We start from the raw sequence: 21,026 nt of genomic DNA, 5'->3' as shown, positions 1-21,026 counted from the left end.
CACTATCACTGGCTGTATCTGAATAATGCTGCATTGGCCATCAGGACATTGCAAGACCCTATACTATTTGTTGGATTGAGAAAATTAACTTTTATGATTAGTGTACTCTGAAAGGAGCGATTTCTATGATAACCGAGGAAAAAACATCCTCTACTCACCGTTTTCTATGACTGCCATCTACATGCAGTAAAAGAATGAAAGGTTCACTTTAACTATTTGAATTCTAAAAACATTCAACTCTACTCCTAAATCTACCAAAAATTTACTATTTAGCTTTTTCAGCAGTGTTCTAGTTCCCCTAACATTGTTGAAGAGTGGACAGTAATCCCCACTGCCCCCCCAGATTTCTGTATGTATCTCTGAGTCCTTGTACTCTTGTTATTTTATCACTAGGTTCACAGCAGACATACTATCCTCCTCCTTCAGAGTTTCTTTGTCTACCAAAACACATGAACTAGACACTTGTGTGGCTCATTACTGTCATTTTCGCAGATGTTCTTTATTTTTGCACTATATCAGAAATACTTTTCTGATCAAGAGTTTTATGCTTTGAGAACTCATTATGAAAGCATTACCAAAACACATTCAAACCTTGAAACTACCCTAATTTTCTCCCATTTCCATTCAATTCATGTTAAGCTTTTCACACCAAATAACTAACTGTATTTGTCTTCTAGTAAGCACTGTCCTTCATTCATATCGCCAATTTAAATAATCAGTCCAGCAAGTCTTCTGTCACGCTCCGTGCCCTTCAAACACCAGATACCTCGTCTCCATTTGTTCTTCTGCTAGGACTCTGCAATTTCGTCAAGATCGTCTCGACAAATACTGTCTTGAAGAGGTATTTTCTTTCCCAAAATTCACAAGTTCTTGGTCATCTTTCTTATTAGTCCCAAACCACTCCTCATGTCTATGTACTGATGCACACTGTACAACAGAAGAGCAGTTCCCTTTTATCTTCAATGCCTCCTACTTTTCTGTTCTTATTTCCTTTCTCTGTACTTAAGCTTTCTTCATCATCCATTTTTGTTGTTTTTTATATTGAAGATTTATCTGCTTTTCCAGCAGAAGTGACCTTTACTTAGGTCTCAACTTTCCACAGTACCTAAAGCTAAAACAATTTCTGAGATCTACAGAAAACATCTATTTATTTCAATTTTCAAGCTATATACTGATCTCCAGTTTTGCCTTTTAAAAAAAAAAAAACAACAAACAACAAAACCCACTAAAATTACTCTAGAAAAATCATACACAAAGATTTCCTAAGACTGAATAAACTATTTTATACACTTTTTATTTATTAGGAGATGTCTGTTGACACCAATATTTAGTAATGACACTGAAACAGTACAAGAAACTATAAATAGACAGAATAGGAGTACACCACTTAGTTTTTCCATACCAGCTCTTTGGATTCCCATTGTGAGCATTGATGAGGTATCAATGACCTGATCTAAATCTAAAGATTTCAGGGCAAGACGTGCACACCAAAGAGTCAGAGAAGAAATCCACATGCCAAACAGAATAATCCCTGACACTATCACCAACTTGCAAATTCAGTTTTCGTTGGGGAGGGAGGAATTGGACTCTCAAATGGATGACGTAAATCAAGCTTAACTCCTTACTAGCGTTAGAAAAATAATAAGACTCATTCAAGACTACAGCCCACAGAATTTGTCAATGCTAACTGTGTTAATAAAATTAGCTGTTTTAACATATATAGATATATATATTAACATACATAGGCACTGTATTTCCTTGTAGCTCTCTGTGTTTTGAACAGATTAAGCTCATGACAGCAGCCAGTCATCTCAGGCTTTTAAATGAGCTTCCTATACTTCAGATCACTGCACTGAACTCCACCGGTGGCGGAAGGAGGGGAAAAGTTCTGCGGTTAACCATTTGTATATAAGCTTTATGCAACTTCAGAAGAGCTGTGCTGAGTAACAGGACACCCAGATGTCTCCCAATAGTTTCATTCCATTAGGAACACACAGAGGATTTCATCCCACGGTAATGGAAAACAAGCTGAAAGATGTTAATTTGTCCATGCTGCCCTCACAAAATACCACCAAGAATTAAAGGGGAAGATTATAAGCAATCTGCAACCAGGACACTTGTTGATTTCAACTGTGTGCCAAGACAAATACACAAAAAGGGTAAAAGGAAGGTACCCAAAATAATGAGACCCAGAAAAGAAAAAAAAAAAAAAAATCTATGGCTTTGGGAGAGAAGCCGCCACAGAAGATACAAAAATTAATTCAAATGTCATTTGCACTCATTAAATATTAAGAGCTCAAACAGCAGACAAGCTGTCCATATCACTAAACTACGAAAAGAAAACTGGAAAGAGAAACTAGAAACAGAAACTCTGTAACAGTATTTTTATGTGTTTGGAGAGCTCTCAGTAAACCAAAGGGACTTCCAAAGGTAGCGGATAAGTGCAAACCTTGATAACTTCATCTCTATATGGAAGTTTGCAGAAAGTAGGAAGACAAAGCACTAAACCATGATTCGGCCTCCTGATGTAGCAACCACACTAGAACTACAAAAAGAAGCAATAACAACTTCAGGTCCTTTTTTCCCCACTTTCCAGGGATTGCTTGCAAAGAGGCAATATTGATTGACAAACCCTACCTAGACGCATCATGAATTTAAACCTTTTCTATGAAGCCAAGAACAAATGTGTTAAATAAAACATACCCTACTAGCAGAATAAAGTCAGAACTTGGGCTCCCATTGTACCAAACATTGTTCACGCATATGAGGACTGTCCAAGTCCCCAGAGAATTTACAGGGTAAGCAAACAAAACTTGAAATCAAACAGGAGTAAATCTTAAACAGTTTGATTCTCAAGTAGTAGGAAAAAAACCTCACAATCCCAATTTTATATGGAATGCTTCTAAATACACACAATACAAAACCCACAGACAATTAAATAAAGCCTTTCACCTGCCATATTCCAGAAGCGTAGCATGAACCTTTGATTCCTCATCTAGCAGTTCTTCAGCTCCCTTCTGACGTTTATATTTTCTCTGGGGTTTGTAAACCTCCTGTAAGACAGCGAACAAATTCAGAGCTTGTAAAAGGCTTTTCTAAAATAATTGAAGAATTGTTTATCTAGAGTGATATATACCACTGTTTGCTTTCCAACTCAATATACTTACCCAAATAAACAACCTTCACTTCTTCTTTTTGGAATTACATGATAGAACCTTACCGAATTTACTTCTAAACAATTTACTATAGAACCTGTCTTTCCAGGTTTAAAAAAAAAAATTATGAGTGGCTATTTAACAACAAACATGATTTCTTCAACCATCTCCTCCATGATGTTTGAAAGAAGAGTTAAAAATAACACAATCAACACCTATTAAAAAAGGCCCTACGATTTAGCTGATAATGCCAGTGTCTAGAAATGTTACCTCCTTTGCGAGTTAATTTTATTTTTAATCTCTTATTAGATAATTAAATGTAATTATTATCTACTCAATGGTCACAGGTTACAATGGAATTACATCAGATTTTATCGCAATTTAAGGAACAAAAATATCTTAAGAAGCTTGGCACTAAAATCATTCGATCTCACGCTGTCCCAATGCGATCCCATAGCTGGACAACAGCCCATCAAATAAAACAAGGATTCACAAGTCCTATTTTGTTCCGAGAGAGCTACTTCCAATTTAAAAACAAAATGGAAACAAAAGGACAGAGCCGCGATCCTGACTGTTAACATAGACACAACTGTTATAGCACTATAAATCTGGCCTATATTAAAGTACCTTTTCTCTTCCTCCTTCCATATAGATCCACTATGCCCCTATAAAAGTCTATAAAACATCATTAGAAAAATTATTCTGTCTAAAGCACAAACAAAACAAAACCAAAACCCAAACCAAACAAAAAAAATAATCATGAGATCCTCAGCTTTCCCCAAATTAGAAACTGGAACCAAGATAACATTTACTTTGACTGGAATTATTTTTGTTGTTTGTTTGGTGAAAGATTAGGGCGCAGTGAGCCTATAATGCAACATTTCTGTTGCTGGAACCAAGATTTTGAAGTTAATTGAAGTCTAGTGTTTGGTGCTATCCTGCTAGCAAGGCTACTGAAAAAGACTAACCAAGAACCTGTGATCTCAAAGATATTTTTTTACTCCAATTGCTATTTTTTAAAAAATGTCCCTCCTAATCAATTAATGACATTTTCTCTTCTCGTTTTTCTGAAATGAAATTCCAGCCCTCATCACAGCAGAGAAAAACTTCATCACCATCACCAAATAATCAGCATCAAAAAGGAATGCTCCCCTCTTCTGATCCCTTTTACACTCATATCTTTTAAATCCTCTGAGGCCCAGGCTCAGAATACTTAGAACAAATAATTACAAAAACAAAAGTTGAAATCAATGCTTTCTATATATACATTTAACTTCAGAAAAATCCTATTCACATGGGACAAAAGGTTCAATGCAAGAAGTTGCAAAGATTCTAAAAGAAAATAAAAGAGGAAGATTATTTTTTGCTTGATCTGACCTTTTGTACAACATAAACTATTATTTTCAAGAAGCAATGCCTGCACCATAACATTGCTGAAATAGCTTTCAACCTTTTTCAAAGACATGTAATCCCAAAGCAGAGATTTCAAACGAGTGAAAACAGTATTCCTTGGCAAGTTTCTCCTGAATTTGCCAGTTACCCTTTGCAATTTTTACTTCAATTCTAACCTGAATTTCTGTCATCTTCATTTCCAGCTATTAAATCTTGCTACATTTTTGCCTGTCACATGGAAAAGCTTTTTATGATCAAGAATCTCCCACAAAATGTACTTTCACACCTCCAGAAAAGCAACGTAAGTCATAAAAATAATTACAGCTTTTATGGTGGCATTCCGTATTATACCTGCGCTACATAAAGCGTAGGCATCATACCATAAACATTAGTCTTGGCATCAGATAATTGAATAGCTGAACAAAACCACTGCAAGAGAATCTCAGCTCACTAGATAGTGGTGACAGTACTTCCAGCAGCAGTAGTTCCTATTCCAACAACCATTACTGATATTTAATATTCCCTTTTCTAACCTTTAGGCCTGATCATGACCATAAATCTCATTGTATTGTCCCCCTGAGAAGAGCAGGGTAGGTCCTTAGACCAGAGTTATAATAATGAGTTCAGACAACAGACTAATCTTTCACACTTGCTGGTCCTCTTTTACAAGAGTAGATTTCTCTTCCCATTCCAATGCATAATGATTTAAAGGTGACCTGCAGAAGAGCCTTTATCTAATAGCCGCCTTCTCCTTATTCCAGTTCCTATGGATAGATAGGAAAGCTTGTGCACTTTCCCCCCTGGAAATTCACTCTGTGTGTTCTAGACTGCACTTGTGCCTTTACACCTTAAAAGATCTCATGAACTAATCTTCCATTAAGAAGATCAGGTGCCAGCTGTAGAGGATATAATCCTGACAGAGCTCATGTATTTAAGGAAGAGGTGTTTGTCTAATGATACCCTGGGCAGTGATGAACAAATATCAAAACTTTATCTACCATGAAGATGCACCTAAAAAATAAAGATCTGTGATCTGGAGGAGAAGACAGAATACCCTGTTATCAACTCTGCAGATAGAGATATTCAGACAGGCTAGCTGAATGATGCAAAACACTATCAAACTTTTAAGACTATACCTTGTCTTCCTTGCTTTCCATTATCTGTTTCATTCTTGGACCCTGAATATGGAACTATTCCCTAAGCTGCAGAAGTAGACACACGGGTATCTGATTCCAGGACCATGACCTATGAATTTTAAACTAGCAGCTCTAATATAGTGGGCAAGTGAAAACCAATTCAGTGGCTTCAACCAGCAAAGAAACACCTGATCTAGCATACATGTACCTCCTTCACCTTTGCCATGTCATTCTCTTCGAGCTCTAAAAAGCAATTCCAGAAAACATGCAGGTAGATATGCAAAGGGAACTCCACCGAGCACCATGGGACTTTGCACAAGGCACTTGAATGGACCTGACATTTACTAGGTAACGGCACACTGAAAGGAGACTGCATTCCTCCTTTTCAGACAAGTTCTCCCAAATAAATGCATTAATGAAACAGAATAAAATTAAAAAAACAAATTATTAGAACGTGAAAACTAAGCCTTGAAATCACCTCTGTTCCTCAGCAACCAAAGGGATCCCTTCATTACTGTTAAGCAAATATTTTCTGTTTTCTTTTTTTTTTTTTAAATGACACTAAAAATTCTAAGTACTGGTGTCTCATAGCAGCACTGTGATTATTTTGTTTCCGCCTCTTCAGTGACAAGGTTGGTGTCAGCCACTTGGATGAATAATCTTTAGTGCTATTTAAAGACAACGCAGGTAGAAAATGGACACACCTGAAACACTTGAAAAATTAGGACAATTATTCTGAAAATTGAAAATAAGCAGAAGCTCAAGGAATTTCAAGTGCTACTTGTTATAACACTCATTTGGATTTTGCTTTCTTACAAGGATTTGCCTTCTCTCTCAATGTAAAGGGTTACACAGGTGCACAAATGTGGCAGTGTGCTCCCCCCTGCCCCACATAAGCAATAACCACCAGTGGGGGTCATGATGGCTGCATCCAGCTTGTGCTGGAATTTCGGGATGGATGGCAACACAGTAGCCAAGGGCTGTCCGGAGCAGGGACCCAGACCTCTTGCTGATATGCAAATATGACTATTGTCATATCATCTTACTCCTTAAATGTCAATCATCTTACTCCTTAAATAGTGGACAGCCCAGAGCCCGTCAAACTCTCCCGCAGGGCAGCAGGCTGCACGCCAGGATCTCCCCTTGAGTAGGGATGCCTCTCAAGGTCACTCCTCGAGGCTGAGAGAATCCTTGGCGCATCAGATCCTCGGTAAGTGACTAATAGCATGCTAAACTTTGAAATCTCAGCTAAGTGATACAAAGGATTGATTGCGCATATATAATCCTTTAGACATAAACCATTCACCAAGTCTGGGACCAGGACTGGATCCAGCCGCACCTAGACTCCTAGACTTTAGAAAGCAAGGGGGCCCTTTCTGAACCCCATGACTCAACGGGAGGGTCTCCCTCACAGTTTTGTCTGACCCTGTCCTCTATGCAGTAAATAATCAAGTGCCCCTTGCCATCGAATCTTGTTAAACCACTGTCACATTTACCAATGGACTTTGTTAACTCACTGTTTTATATCAATAAAGTATATTGTTGCTTCTCTCTTATGAGTGAAGTGCACTCTCACTCCATCCACAACAACAAACAAAACAATACTTCCCATTTATAAGGGGAGCTAACTCGTAAAACGGAAAACAGATCTCACTGGAAAGACAAATATTGCTGGTTGGAGTAAAAGACTCATTGTAAGTCTGCTAATAATTAAAAAAAAAAAAAAAAAACCAAACCATGGGGAACAACAGTTAGAGACTGTAATTGAAATTTTCCAAGCAAGAGTAATTATTCAAATAGAAATAGATTAACAAGGGCATTGGTCATCACCTGGAGACTTTCATAGCAATGTTTTTCTATAAACATACACTGTAATTCAACCACAATATATTAGGCTCAGCAGCACTCAGATTGTTAATATGGAAAAAAGCTACCTCCAAAACATGACAAAAGAGTAAGATGACTTGTCTGGTCCGTTATGCAATCTATCATATAGCTCGTTATACTGGCACTTAACACCTCTATCCATGGACGAAGAGTTTAGGGTGTCTGGCTAGAGCTACCTGAAATAGCATTGATTTTCTCAGAAGAGTGGGGTTTCACCACCTATTGAAGAGCCTTGGCAGTGTCCCATTCAAAGCATACCCAGATTTCTCATCCCTTCAAAAATGCTGGCCTGGGAATTTATCAAGATGGTCAAAAGAAAAAAAAATGTAGCAAACTGTTGGAGTCAGAAATGGTGAACTGACAGTCACAAGCAAACAGGGAAAACAGAGAGAAAGCAAGGACAGAAACTCCAGTTGCTAGCTAGGCATCTGAATTCAGGTATGAGACAGTGAGGCAGCCTATGTATTTTACATGTCACTCCTGGTAGTGCTCATGAACAAGCTTTCAAAAAATATAAACAAACAGTTTATCCAATAGTTAGAAGATCTGCACCTGAAGAGGGAGAACACAAGTGATACCACCTTTCCCAACCAACAGTTGCTACTTGAAGAACGTTTCCAAAGTAAGGTGTATATTTTCATTGTTAATCACGAGAAGTAAAAAAGACAAGTTCTGAAATGCAGACATTCAAATTGAGGAGATCATTGCCATTTTGATTAATTTCAAGATAAATAGTCCAACTGCTGATAACTTCAAACACTTAGTCTGCTGAGGGTTTAATAGCCTGTAAGCTACCTTGTGACTTTTGTTTGATAGTGTGGAACTCCACACACTCTGTGTAGGCAATTGATATGGTTTATCTACTCGTATAGTGCACAACTAAAAGGTTTTCAATCTGATATGTTGGCATTTGAGACCTGTTCTAAGAACGAAGCTCAACATGTAACTTAATTGGGACCTTCTCCTGAGAAAACCCAGGATTGGCTGCATTAAACAGAATTAACCACCACCATTTCATTACTAAAACCAATTGCTTCTTGATCATAAAAAAAAAATCTAACATACTTACAAAGATATCAGTAACAGTTTTGATAGCCTTCTCTTTTCTCTGCATAAATTCATCATCCTGCAAGACATTAACGGAAGTGATTAAAAATACCAGGAATGGAGATTAAATCTCAACCATTGTAATGAGTTTAGCAAACAAAGTTGTCAAATAGTTTCTAACTGAGCTGCCCAATTATTTGGTGAAGTGTCAGTGATTTCCTGTAACACAGAAAAGCATTTGCTTCCCTCATCAGATACAGGTAGATAGGTCTTTAAAACTGTATCCAGATCAGCAGTCTTTCTGCTCTCTGCTTATACAGTACCTGACACAAATGCAACCCCAGCCCACTACCAGGATCTCCAATCATTACTATACTGAAGAAATGAAGTTGGGGGGGGGGGGGGAGGCTTAATGTGGAAAACAGAGGTTTCCCCTACTGTTATTTTAGTTTCTAAGTATTAAAAACAATCAAAAAAACAAAACAAAATCCAAACCACCTCAAACTAATAAAATCTGTCTGTCTGTCCCAATACTAGGGACATCTACTTTTAATGCTGTTACTGAATTAGAGATAAAACTTGGGTTCTAGGTTTTAAATATGGAATTGCCTTGGGATATGCATGAACAGAACCGATGGCTCTGAACTATAGGCACAAATCCGAGCTCGTTCCAGCTCTTTTTCTACACCAACAAGCCTTCATATCATTACTGCAGAAGGGGAAGAAGAGAGGATCACAACACCGTTCTAAGCATGTAACTTCAAAGTCGGCAGCATTTGGCTGTTACCAGAAGGAGAAGGAATATTATCAAGGTACCTCAAACATTGCAAAATTACTCTTACCACTACACTTCTAGATAAAGCTGCAGCTCTCATTCCTCTGGCAATCGTATTTTACAGACACAAATGTATTTCCTTTTAACCTAAACCTGTCCTCTCTGTCTTTCCCCAAGTTCAGTTTTTGAATGAAATTTTTTAGGAATCTAGTTTTCAAGAACAAATTTTGGGGTTTGGATACAGGGAGACAAGAGCTGACTTTGCGCACTCTAAAACAAAACCCAAGTTATAGAGCATTAACAGCATATCAGTTCTCATGTAGCTAGATCAGCTTCTCCACAGCATGCCAGCTGTTCTCGAACACATTTCAGGCAATGTAGCTCCAGTCCATGGTTTGTCTGGAAATGCTCAACAGAGCTCTACAGCCACACCAGAAGCCAGCTACCTGGCAAGCCAGACTGGTGTGATTTTTGGGATTGTCCTATGCAGGGACAGGAGTTGGACTCCATGATCCTTGTGGGTCTCTTCCAACTCAGGACATTCTATGATTCTATGACAGAGAAGTACCAAATACTGCAGAAAAACTAAGGCAACTCTTAAGCAAAAGTTAACCAGTATCTATGAACTCTGTCATAATGTTTTAATTTTTTTCCCGGTTGAGTTTGTGCATGGAGTCCTCTAGGACAGATCAATAAAATGATAGCAAAGGCTACTGTGGTGTATTGTGCTGATTTCAGAACTGTGAAGCTGGTAGTGCACCTGAGAATTTGACATACTATAATAGAAACAAGAACTGGCTTGATCTTACCTCCGGTAGTCTATGCGTTTTTTGAAACTGTGATATAGAGTAAGAACGGATATAGTCTCCCATTTCTTCCCTTGTTTCTATTGCACGTTTCACCAGCCACTGGGGGGAAAAAAAAGTTTGTATCAGTGGAAAGGGGAAGAATAACAGCAGCAAACACCAGCTGCATAATTATTTTTAATACATGATAAAAGCTAAAAGCACATTTTAAGCACACAAACAGGAGCATTTATTTGTAAACACAGCAACTCGAGGACCTACTCCTAACAAAATGATTCAGCATTAGCTATTTTATAAACTTCACACTTGCTCTTCTCCTATGTACTAAAAAGCTCAGTAGAGCGATCAGCTAATGCATAAGCTCAGAAACCACATGGCTTTTCTTATAATCAAAGTTTTACGCAGAAAAACCTAAATATTCTTCATCCTGTTGAACCATAGAAACCTCAATGAGCCATACATACTATGAGTTCATAGTACAGTGGGATTCGATAGTCCAAAGAAGATCAGACTGCCTTCCTTTATAAGCTCCTTGGAGCAGAGCCTGGTATCCCGAAAAAACACTTTTCCCAATGTTATTTTTAAATAGTGTATTGCAGAATTAGTTATTTTATTGCATGATTTCCCCTTTATTTAGCTTGCACTGTAACCTCTCATATACTGAATTGCTTTTACAATCTAATTAATTTCTTCTAGTAAGTATAGAAAAAAAATTCTACTGCAAATTTCAACTATTAGGAATTCTTAGCTGACAAATTCATTTATTAACAAAAACATATGAAATCTTCACAAGCATAAGCAAAATTCATTGACATTTTGCCAATATGAATTTCTGTAATCCAAAAAATTGGATCTTCAATAAAATAATTCCAAAAAAGGAAAACGAAGAGCATCTGTGGAATAGAAATGGATGTGGGCCACTTTAAATATTATTCTTTTAGCTTGCATCTTCAAGGAGGAAAAAAAAAAAAATGTCCCCTCCAAAAAAAAAAACCAAACCCTGAAGTGCCCTCCCAAAAATTTGAGTGGCATAAACCCTACATCCTAGCACAAGAAATCTACTCCTTAAGCTAAAAATACATTTTAACAAAGTACACTTCACCCCACTAAGTAGTTATATTATCTATAGTATTCATTGTTATTACTTGTTAAACATTAATAATATTATGTTATCAAAATACAGAATAATACATAATATAGAAAAAATACACAGCAGTAGTTCACGAAACAAAGGACTGTTAATTTTCTGGCTTTTTATATTCATTTATACCATGGAATAGCCTGCACACCTCACAACTCACCAGACCAAGAGCTCAGCTGTACCAGCCAACACAACATACATCCTATTCTACGTTCAAAAAACTCAAAACTCTACTGTACTCTAAAAGCTATCAATGTTCTCCTTCTACTGAATAGGTCACACTGAATAAATAATAAATCCCTCGGCTCTCCGAAGTGTTGGATTTACGGCATGTATACAAAAATGTGATTATACTCTGCATGCATACAGGTTCATCCCTTTCTACTCCAAAGAAGCCCTTGGGAGCATACTTTAAAACAAATGGATAGTCCAGGTGGCTTTTATACAGTCTGTGGTATGGTCATCCTTCTACAAAGCAAGCTTGAACTGTTCACAGCACCCCTCTCTATCAGTCTGAGTGGGAGGAGATGGGCTGGAACTCTTCTGGAATCTGAAGCAATTAGAAGTTGAACAGAAAATGTTCCGGGCTCTCAGTGCCAGGACCCAACACTGAACCTGTCTTGTATCATTAGTCCGTTATACTCTGACAGAAGGCACTGCTTGGAACACAACCTCATCTCGTTAATCTTGGCTGTACCCCAGGTAGAAGCCATTACAGCTAGGTTATATGCGTTTCTATCAAATTTTCCCACTATAGATCACTTTTTGTTTTCAAAAACTACAGCTCCACCATAAAAAGACATATCTTCAAGCCTGTGCAGTGTTCAAGAACCACCACATGCCCGTATAAGAAAAAAAGACTTCTTCTGACATTTACAAGACCACACAAAAAGCCACAAGAGATTGAACTACATTTTAAATAATGTTGGAGAAGATAAATCTTGGGGGCTGTTGACAGCCTGTGCAGGAGGTCACATGAGAAATCAGATCAATCTTGGGATCCAAGTTTGAACCAGCAATAGTTTTCTGTGCTGTAACCATGAACCCCTGGAAAGTGAGGGGAAGATGATGACAACAAGAGAGATGAAAATGCAGACTATTAATTACAAAGCACATCGCAACACAAGATTGTGTACCTACTTTTCTCTGTGAACATAAGCAGAATTTACTAGGAAGAACAGCACCATTTCTGCCCACTGGAATTTTTTTTAGTTTTTTGGTTTTGTTTGTTTTTTTTAAGTTCTGCTGCAGGCTATGGCAGTGAGCCAACTCAATCTAATTTCTTTCTGTAGGGAAGGATTCATCTAAATTCCTCCCATCAAGTTCACCAGAGTAGCCTGCACAATGCAAGAGCTATTGGGACACAATGCCAGGTGGAGGAAAGAGCTTCTGTATTATTTGGGGACTGATTTGAGATTTACAGATAGCAAATGAAATCTTGAATGTAACAGGACATTGAGTAAAGTGTCATTATCAAATACGTAATTCCTACATGCCATGGTATGGTCAGCCTATTACAGCTCTTGCATGGTCTTTTTCAGAACACAGTATACTGGTGACACCAACAAAAGTTTTCTCGAAGGCCTGTCTTGGTTGGGATGAAATGAGGAACCAACAGTATCTGGAGCAGGCAGAACTTCACAGGGACCTGATAGAAAGCCACAATTTCTAAAAAAACATCCTCTACATACAAAAAACTAAGTTCATCAAGAAAGACTTTTTCACCAAGTATGGATTAGATATACCACCTACTGGCCAGCTCCTAATACTGAGAATCACTGCACTCAGAGAAATCTAGAAGCCAATTTCCTCCCTGCTTAGAATTAATGTTTCTCCTTTCCAGAGGTAATATCCCAAATCAGGACTTTGGGTAAAGCAGGTCAGAGAAAAGAACACCTAGTGCTATAGTTTTTACAGCAGGAGTAATAGTTTACGTTCGCACTTTAGGAGAGGAATTCTTTTTCCTGTGAGAGAAGTCTTGTATCTGATAAGTGTAACCATTCATTATCAACATCATTATCATCAAGTGACCAGGGCAGGAAATTAACCTGGGTTGGGATTTTTTTTTTTTTTTGGTAGGAAAATGCAAGTTTAGAAGTAAAAGCTCACATTAACAAGATACAAACTTTCCACCTTAGGCAGCATAAGCACAGTTTGAAAGCTGTGTAACAGTAGCAGACACTACATAACTGCACTCCCCACAAAAAGTTAAGTGTGTTTTTTCTGGGGAGCCCCCTACTAGAAGATAACAAGAAAGAAACAACGGAAGTTTTCCCCACTTCTTACAAACTGTAATTTAGATTAAATTCTTACTTGCTAAATTCTTTCACAGGCAGGCAGTACGGAGATATTTAATGAAAAAGCAGCTTGCTAACAGTCTTCATTTTCCCTATTTATCAAAGATACATTTCTGTGTGCAGATGAAAGTAAAATCAAAAAATGGTAACGACATACCAAGGATTCTCAAGATACCACACATAACTGGAACACATCACATATTAGCTTAAACCTTAATAAAATGGAGAACTATGAGTATGCACACGGTCAGTTCATGCTGCTCAACAAATCCGGAGCAATAGGGTCACATGTCAGAGCAATTTATTTTTCCACCCACACAGTTTTTAAGCGATACGAATGAAGGATGAATTATGCTTAAAGAAACAACTCCAACCGGCTTTCGCCTTATCCATATCCTTCTGACTGAGTGACTATCTGCATAACTTACTCCATAAGCTTAAACATAGACTGGAAGATATTTGTTTTATTTCCTAGTCTGGCAAAGTAGATTATCAGATTCCGAAACAAGCTTAAACTTTAGTTTCTTTAAGCAGATGTTCCACAAAAGGCAGAATCTGACTCCATTTCAAAGAATTGAAAGAGTTTGTTTTGTGTTTTTCTTAAATGTGGATCAAACAATGCTTAAGAATTCTACCATCCATAATGTCACTCAATTCTTTAAAAACATTTATTTAAACTACTTCTCTGTGATTATTCATTCCAAAGTTAAAGAGCCAAATAATAATACAGATCTTTGTTAAATTTTTTATGCAAGTTTTACAGCCTTTTTCAGCAAAGTATCGATACATCACAAAATTATTACCTGTACAACAGGAAATATATGAATGAAATCCAGTCCCTGGATCTGATGTGGTTCCAAACGATGAGGACACTTCATTTTTGGTAATACTGACACAATTTTTTCAGTTAAGGCACTATTATAAAACAACAAAAACACATATGTATATATGCTACAGTTTTCTTTTGTAAATTACAAATTATGTTTGCAAACACAGTTAGTAGTTAGAAGGTTCCTTCTAGTGGCTTCCACTGTATACAGCTGTGAAAAGCAATCAAACTTTTATTTACAAAATAGCTTTTACATTGTACTATATATATTATTAGTCTGTGAAAAGGTGATTAAACCCCTCCTGCAGGCTCCTAGCTTGTGATTTCATTTATAGTATCACACAGAAAATTTTAAGATCTGCATGTCTGGTCAGATGAAATGCCCATGTAAGATATATCTACAAACACCTCTGCATATTATAATACATGCACACATGAAGAAACACTAGCTTTTAAAACAGTTATACTAAGTAAAAGGTATGCACTCGAAGTCCAGAATCAAATGTAAGGACTTAAAAATTTGTTTAGCAGAACTCCCAAAATATATCTTGACATTACTACTGAAACTTCTTGAGTTTAAATAGATATATTACACCTAAAAGCTAAATACGCAATATACTTCACATGGTTTTGAAGTGAATAAAACTGGATTTGCTAGCAACCATCTCATTCTACAGCTCAGGTAAGAGTTGGTAAAATCCAAGGATTACCCTAACAAAAGGGATTCATCCTGCTTCCACTGAATCCCTTATTTCAGGGCAAGGTATTTTTTTTGTTGCCAATGCTGTCAAGCACATTTTTAAGGCAGGTGTCTGCACTGAGGATGAACACTGTATTGGGAAAACTATTTTTCCCTGAAGGAAAAAAATTAACTGATCCAGTACTGACCTCAGTGATATTCAGTACTGCCCAAATGGACAACTGATATTCTGGAAGAATAAAAGAGGAAGCAAAGAAATATGAGACAGAGACCAAAGCCTGGGAACAGAGCCTGAAAAGTTATACTTCTTAAGAGAAGTGAAAACTTTGACATCATTCTTATAAGGCAATTTTCACTATGGCACCATACTAATATTCTACAACACAAAAATAGCAGCACCCCTCAGCACCATCAAAGCAAATGCAATTAACCCCCACACACACATTTATCCAGTAGATGCAAGATCCTCTCCTAATGTATGTTTCCATGTTCATTTCAACCCAGCAGTTAAATAACAGGACACCATCAAATGCCTTCAGAATACTACCGAGAAAACACAACTTGACTTTTCCTCATCTTGAGAACATCACAGAAGCACTGAGCCACCACCAATGTAAACATTACATGGCCATCAAAACAGCCTATGCTTGTGTGACTCTGAACACTTTAGATTTACAAATAAATCATTGTTGCTGTTTTGGGAGAGGAGCCTGGTTTTTGTTTTGCCAGTTTTGCATCCAGTCAGCTGGAAAGATAACAGAATATTTTCAGAACAACTTAACTATTTCCTATCCTGCTGTTCTTAAGGATAACAAAGATGGCAATTATAAAAACTATCACCACCGTCTTCATTCTTAGTCTGTACTTAATTCTGTGCACTTAACAAAGCTTTATGTAGTTAGTTATCTAGGATGATTTGAGTGTCTCCAAGTTTAATGGCAATAACCACAAATCTTTATTTTTAAATGTGTTGCAGTCTTGCCAATGCTAAATGACTTTCAAGAAAACAGCACAGAAATAATATTCTTTTCAATTACACTGAGCAAACAAAAGTCTCTTCATGCAACTGTCACTTGACAGGCTATTCTTACTTCCTGCAAATTTTAATTATGGCTCTTTTATCACAGAAATGCATAAAGAAATAATGCAGTTTAGAATGTATTCCCTTTCTCAGCATAAACAATTTTTACAATCTCCCTAATACAGGAATTAGCTGGCTTATGAGCAAATTCCATGCATAAGAAATGAATCAAACCAAAATGGTCTCATTGGGTCACTACCAGGAAGGAACTCGTCCTCCTCAGTATGAAGCAGGTAACTGTTTCAGCAACAGTGTCATGCTTTAAATTCTGTTTGCTGATGCCTACAATTCCAACCCAGAACCACAAAGGAGAATCAGAGGTTATTTACACAGCAAAACTGCAGACATAGAGAACTCAAGGAAGGTCTTCTAATGTTGCACTCCAGTTTCCAGCAGCGTGGTCTCCCTCTGCCCTTTGTTTTGGCCTCTACATCATCCCTTTGTGCCAGCACAAGCATCTGTGCAGCTGCATAGAGAACTGGATCCAGGAACTGATTCATGTTAAAACTATTTTCTTTTTTTTTTTTGGTAGGTTTTAATCTGCATCAGTTCCCAATCCAGTTCGATGTGGAGTCACATAAATGCTTTCACTGCTTAGCTGGGATATAAGAACATGGCAGCCCAGAGGGGACTAGCACTGCCTTTTTTGGAATAAGCTTCTTTCTGGGTTTTAGAGTTTGTGGAACTACGGTCTGAGAAGCCCAGAAACCAGTGCACTGTTTTGCAAATGGGTGGTCTTGAAAAGTGGGAACCTTGGACTAAAAATCCTTCTTATAAACAAGCAAATGTCAGGTAACTTCCCCCCCGCCCACTTCTTCTTTTCTAAGAAGAAAAAAAATACCACACTTGCCATTTAATTAACTTACATTTTTTGACCAATAGTAGAGTTTTCCTGAAACAATAAATCAACATCGATATCAAAGCTGCAAGTAGTGATACACCACGTCATGCCGCCTACCACCTAGTAAAGGAGCAACAGCATGGTTAGTTCCATTTTAATTTGAAGAGGTAAAACCAAATGCATCTTAAAAGCTTTATTTATTTTAGGAACTACAGCTTAGTATTTTCTCCATCCTCAGTATTCTTATATAAAGACTGAAATGCATATAGATAGAATGCATATATCAAATTTTACATACAATACACATATACAAGACAGAAAAAAACCCAGAGCAGTTAGTGACATGCTAAATTGCTCTCTTAGCTTAATATATTAGTTTTGAAACAGCTCTCAGATTAAAAAAATAAAAACAATAGATAAAACATGACAGTATGTTAAATGTCATGATCTACAAGAAGTGACCGTATCAAAATTTTATCAAGGATCGTAATTCATTCATATATTTACCATTCGTTCATATATTTACCATTATACATAGACCTTTGCTACTATTATTCTTTGCTTGCTGACATATGCAAGACCAACTGCTAGGCACTGTATCAACATAGTAATGGAAATCCCCAGTTCTGTAGAAATCTCTATTTCCGGCCCTATTCCTATAGATACTTAGGCATATTTAAACTCTTGAGCTATTTCATGAACTTTACATAAATTACATAAATATTTAAAGACAACCTTGAAAAAACATATGCATGATAACCTAAAAGTATGCAAAGTCAAAGAACAGGAAAAAAGGATTAAAATGTGGAATAACTTACCAACATCACACAGCAAATTAGGGTGTTTTGTACAAGGTTTTCTAACACATTACCCCTCTCACATTCCCGTCTGAAACAGTTAATCAGTATCTCTTTTATACTAGCAGCTAGATCATTTGCTATAGCAATGCTCATTTTTGTAAAGGTTGGGCATTGTCATGAAATGGTAACTTTGCAATTGTATTTAGGCAAGTATAAACCTGATGCATCCATTTCTACACATCAACGCAACAATATTACATCCTTAGGCAGTCTCCTTGAAACTACTTTGTGTCTGTGCGCGCAGCCTGCTGAACAGCTAAGGTCAGTAATGCCAAGCAGTTTGGAGAAACTAAAATTATATTGCAAAGTAGGGCTGTGCTATGATCAAAGAAGCAGCAGAAAACAGAAGAGTCCATTTCAAGGCTGCCGTAGTTCTGTGTTTTCAAACCTTGGTTCAGGAATTTCTCACACAGTCAGCACTAAAACCATTCAGAAGTTTCTTTTCAACCTGAACTTTGCTCACTGTCAGTATCACATACTTCCTGTCTAGGACAATGAAAGATTAACATATGTGACATTCTAAAGAGACGTAAAAACAGCCCCAAAATAATCTCACTAGGCTACTAACAGTTCCATTCTTACACAGAGCCTCTCAAGACAAATATTTCCTCATTTCTCCTGAATGAATAATTCTTTTTAAAATTACCATGCTATCTCCAAGTATCAAGTCTTTCTAGCTCTTCTAACTGCAGTTGAGAGAGGGGCAAATTTCCCCATATATGACTCTAACTTAGGCCATAACACCCACAGAAAAGCATACCAGCAATTAGCTTGCATCCAACTGTCTCCTTTAAAACAGGCCTTGCTGCACAAAAACATTTTTAGGACTGAGGAGGTCCTATCTGCCTGAAACTGGGTCATTTGCAGAACTATTTACATAGGAAAGCCTCATGTCTTCCAAGTATTTTTTTTTAATCACCTAGCACTGCTAAACTAAGTTGCAAAAAATACACAACCCTCATATACTTAAAAAAGGTTTTTGAAAATCCTGCATTGGTCTCACCTTGTCAAAGGGTGATAATCCTTTGATTCTTGCTCGAAAATACCCAGCAGCCACCAACAGTTCCAAAATTTCAGTCAACTTGATGTTTTGTTCCTCATCTTCTCTTGTTTCAACCTGGCAAATGAAGAACACAACATTAATTCAGTGTTTCTCTTTCATTCTTCAAACAATTTCTAAACTTTATCTTAACATAGATACATATCAGGGAAAACCTTGACTGCCATTAGCATATTGGTTGTTACGTTGAGAGACATTAAAGAAATAGGTAATGCATTTCTACATGGATTTAATATCACATCTTTTTCACTCAGTTCAATATTTTAATCTGGTTTTGCTGGTCAAACTCCTGGTCCACCACTTGCCTCCAGCTAGACAGATTGCTCCTATTGCCATAAGCCAGTTAATTTATTCTTCATTTTGCACATTTCTTTCAATTTCAGTGTTCACAAAATCATGCACCTCACATTAACGCTTCTATAATCTTTTTACAAAATCAGGAGAAGAAACTCGTGTGGAATTCCACTTCTTGGGTAATGCAATTTTAAGCAAACTCCAAGTACGGCAGTAACAAAACCTAAACTCTGACAGGCAGCCTGGAGAGTTTCAGTGCTCCAAAGCCTCACCAGCACAGCACCCTTTTAAAAGTGCTTTTGTCCCCAGGTGACAGGGTAAAACCCCACAGCTCCAAGAATATACATGGTTTACTAGAGGCACAGAGCACCCAAACATCTCAGACCCGGGCCGGAGAGATGGCTCACAGGGCTTCAGGTCTCCCCCTCAGGGACCCACCTACGGACCCTCCTCACCTCCCTCTTCCCCAAAACCCTTTCCACAGCCTCCTCCTCTCCCGTCCTCTCCCTCCCACGGAGCCCACGGAAACCTGAAAAGCCTGGCAAGCAGAGGGGACAGGGAAAGGCAACGGTGCACCGAAGGTGACCTCCACAGGCGCTGCCCGCAGCCCCTCAGGGCCTCCCCCCCGGGAGCGGGGCGGAGAGGGGCCCGGCTCCCCACGCCCCGAGGGACCCCACCTCACGGGGCCGCGGGCGGGGAGGCGAGGAGGGGAAGGAGCGGGCAGGGAGCCCGGGGAAGCCAGTGCAGCGGGGCCGGGGGAACAGCGGGCGGCCGCGCCCCGCCAACGCCGCTCTGCCCGGGGTGGGGTGTGGCGGGGGGGCCTGGGAGAGACGCCGCTACGGTACCTCCTGGGGGGCCTGGTACTCCTGTCCCCTGGGGACGACCATCGCCCTCCGCCTCCGGCAGCCTGCGCCCGGCCGCTCAGCCTGTCACGTCCGCTCCCCCCGCCGCAACGCCCGGGCGAAGGGGTGTTCCCAGCCGGCGGCTACCGGGTTCCCCCGCTCCCGCTCAATGGTTCGCCCGCACCCTCCTTGCGTACAAGCGCATCCGGGCCGTGCCATTCACGGCCAAAGGGGTGCGGGGGAAGGAGGGCGGGGGCCGCGCGGCTCCCCGGCGGCTCATGTGACTGACTGCATGGAGCGCAACCGCCGAGCGCCGTCCCGCCCCGCCCGCCAGTGCCCGCGGGCGGCCGCCCCCCTGCCCCGCCGTGCCCAGGGCCGCGCCGCGCAGCCGGCCCCTCGCAGCCCGGCCCTCCCTGCCGGCACCCGCTGGTCCCGGGCGCTTCCCCTCTGTGTTACTGGCGCTCGCCCTTCTCCTTTTTCCTTCGTTTTTACTTTTGCAAGGGGACCTGAGGCCTCTCGCCAGCATGGAGGACAAGTTACCGAGCGCTCTGTGACCTGAGAGATGCCTCACGGCCTCTCACGCCCCACAGGCCGCTGACACCCCTCATTAGCAGCTGGGTTTCATTTGATGACCTGACAGCTGAGGGGGATTTGACTGTATTTTTTCTTGGCCCGCGCACAGGTCCCACGCTCAGGAACCTTTGCACCCTCGTAATCGGGTGCTGCCTCTGCCTCATGGCAGTGTGGGCCCGTGTCTGAGCGAAGCCCTGCTGGGAAGGCGGGCGGCTCTTTGTCGGCTGGGTGTGCTGGAGCCCGGCCTCCCGTCCCGCGTCTGCCAGCACCGGGCAGGCCCAGCGGCGCCATGGCTGTGCGTTGGCAGGGC

The 21,026-nt window shown here is 39.5% G+C and overlaps 1 protein-coding gene across 2 annotated transcripts in view; it reads right to left on the bottom strand.

Annotated features, from left to right (window-relative positions):
* CCDC93 (CCC complex scaffolding subunit CCDC93) overlaps nt 1-20,392 on the bottom strand; it is a 53,247-nt gene extending 32,855 nt beyond the window's left edge. For both annotated transcript variants that reach the window (XR_015699115.1, XM_087733803.1), the window contains exons 1-7: nt 20,147-20,392; nt 18,951-19,064; nt 17,113-17,207; nt 14,440-14,551; nt 10,202-10,300; nt 8,640-8,696; nt 2,953-3,053 (exon numbers count right to left, since the gene is read on the bottom strand). Coding sequence is in view for 1 of the 2 variants with exons in the window: in XM_087733803.1 (XP_087589929.1) it covers nt 2,953-3,053; nt 8,640-8,696; nt 10,202-10,300; nt 14,440-14,551; nt 17,113-17,207; nt 18,951-19,064; nt 20,147-20,188 (620 nt within the window). In the remaining variant the exon portion in view is untranslated. The remainder of the gene's footprint in view (nt 1-2,952; nt 3,054-8,639; nt 8,697-10,201; nt 10,301-14,439; nt 14,552-17,112; nt 17,208-18,950; nt 19,065-20,146) is intronic.
* Between the last annotated feature and the right edge of the window lie 634 nt (nt 20,393-21,026).

The sequence above is a fragment of the Nipponia nippon genome, unplaced genomic scaffold (genome assembly GCF_047370975.1).
Source record: "Nipponia nippon isolate SJK-2023a ecotype South Korea unplaced genomic scaffold, ASM4737097v1 scaffold_5, whole genome shotgun sequence".
In the NCBI taxonomy this organism is placed as follows: domain Eukaryota; kingdom Metazoa; phylum Chordata; class Aves; order Pelecaniformes; family Threskiornithidae; genus Nipponia; species Nipponia nippon.
Note: the sequence above shows the minus strand (reverse complement) of the source record. Positions and strands in the feature narration are given on the sequence as shown.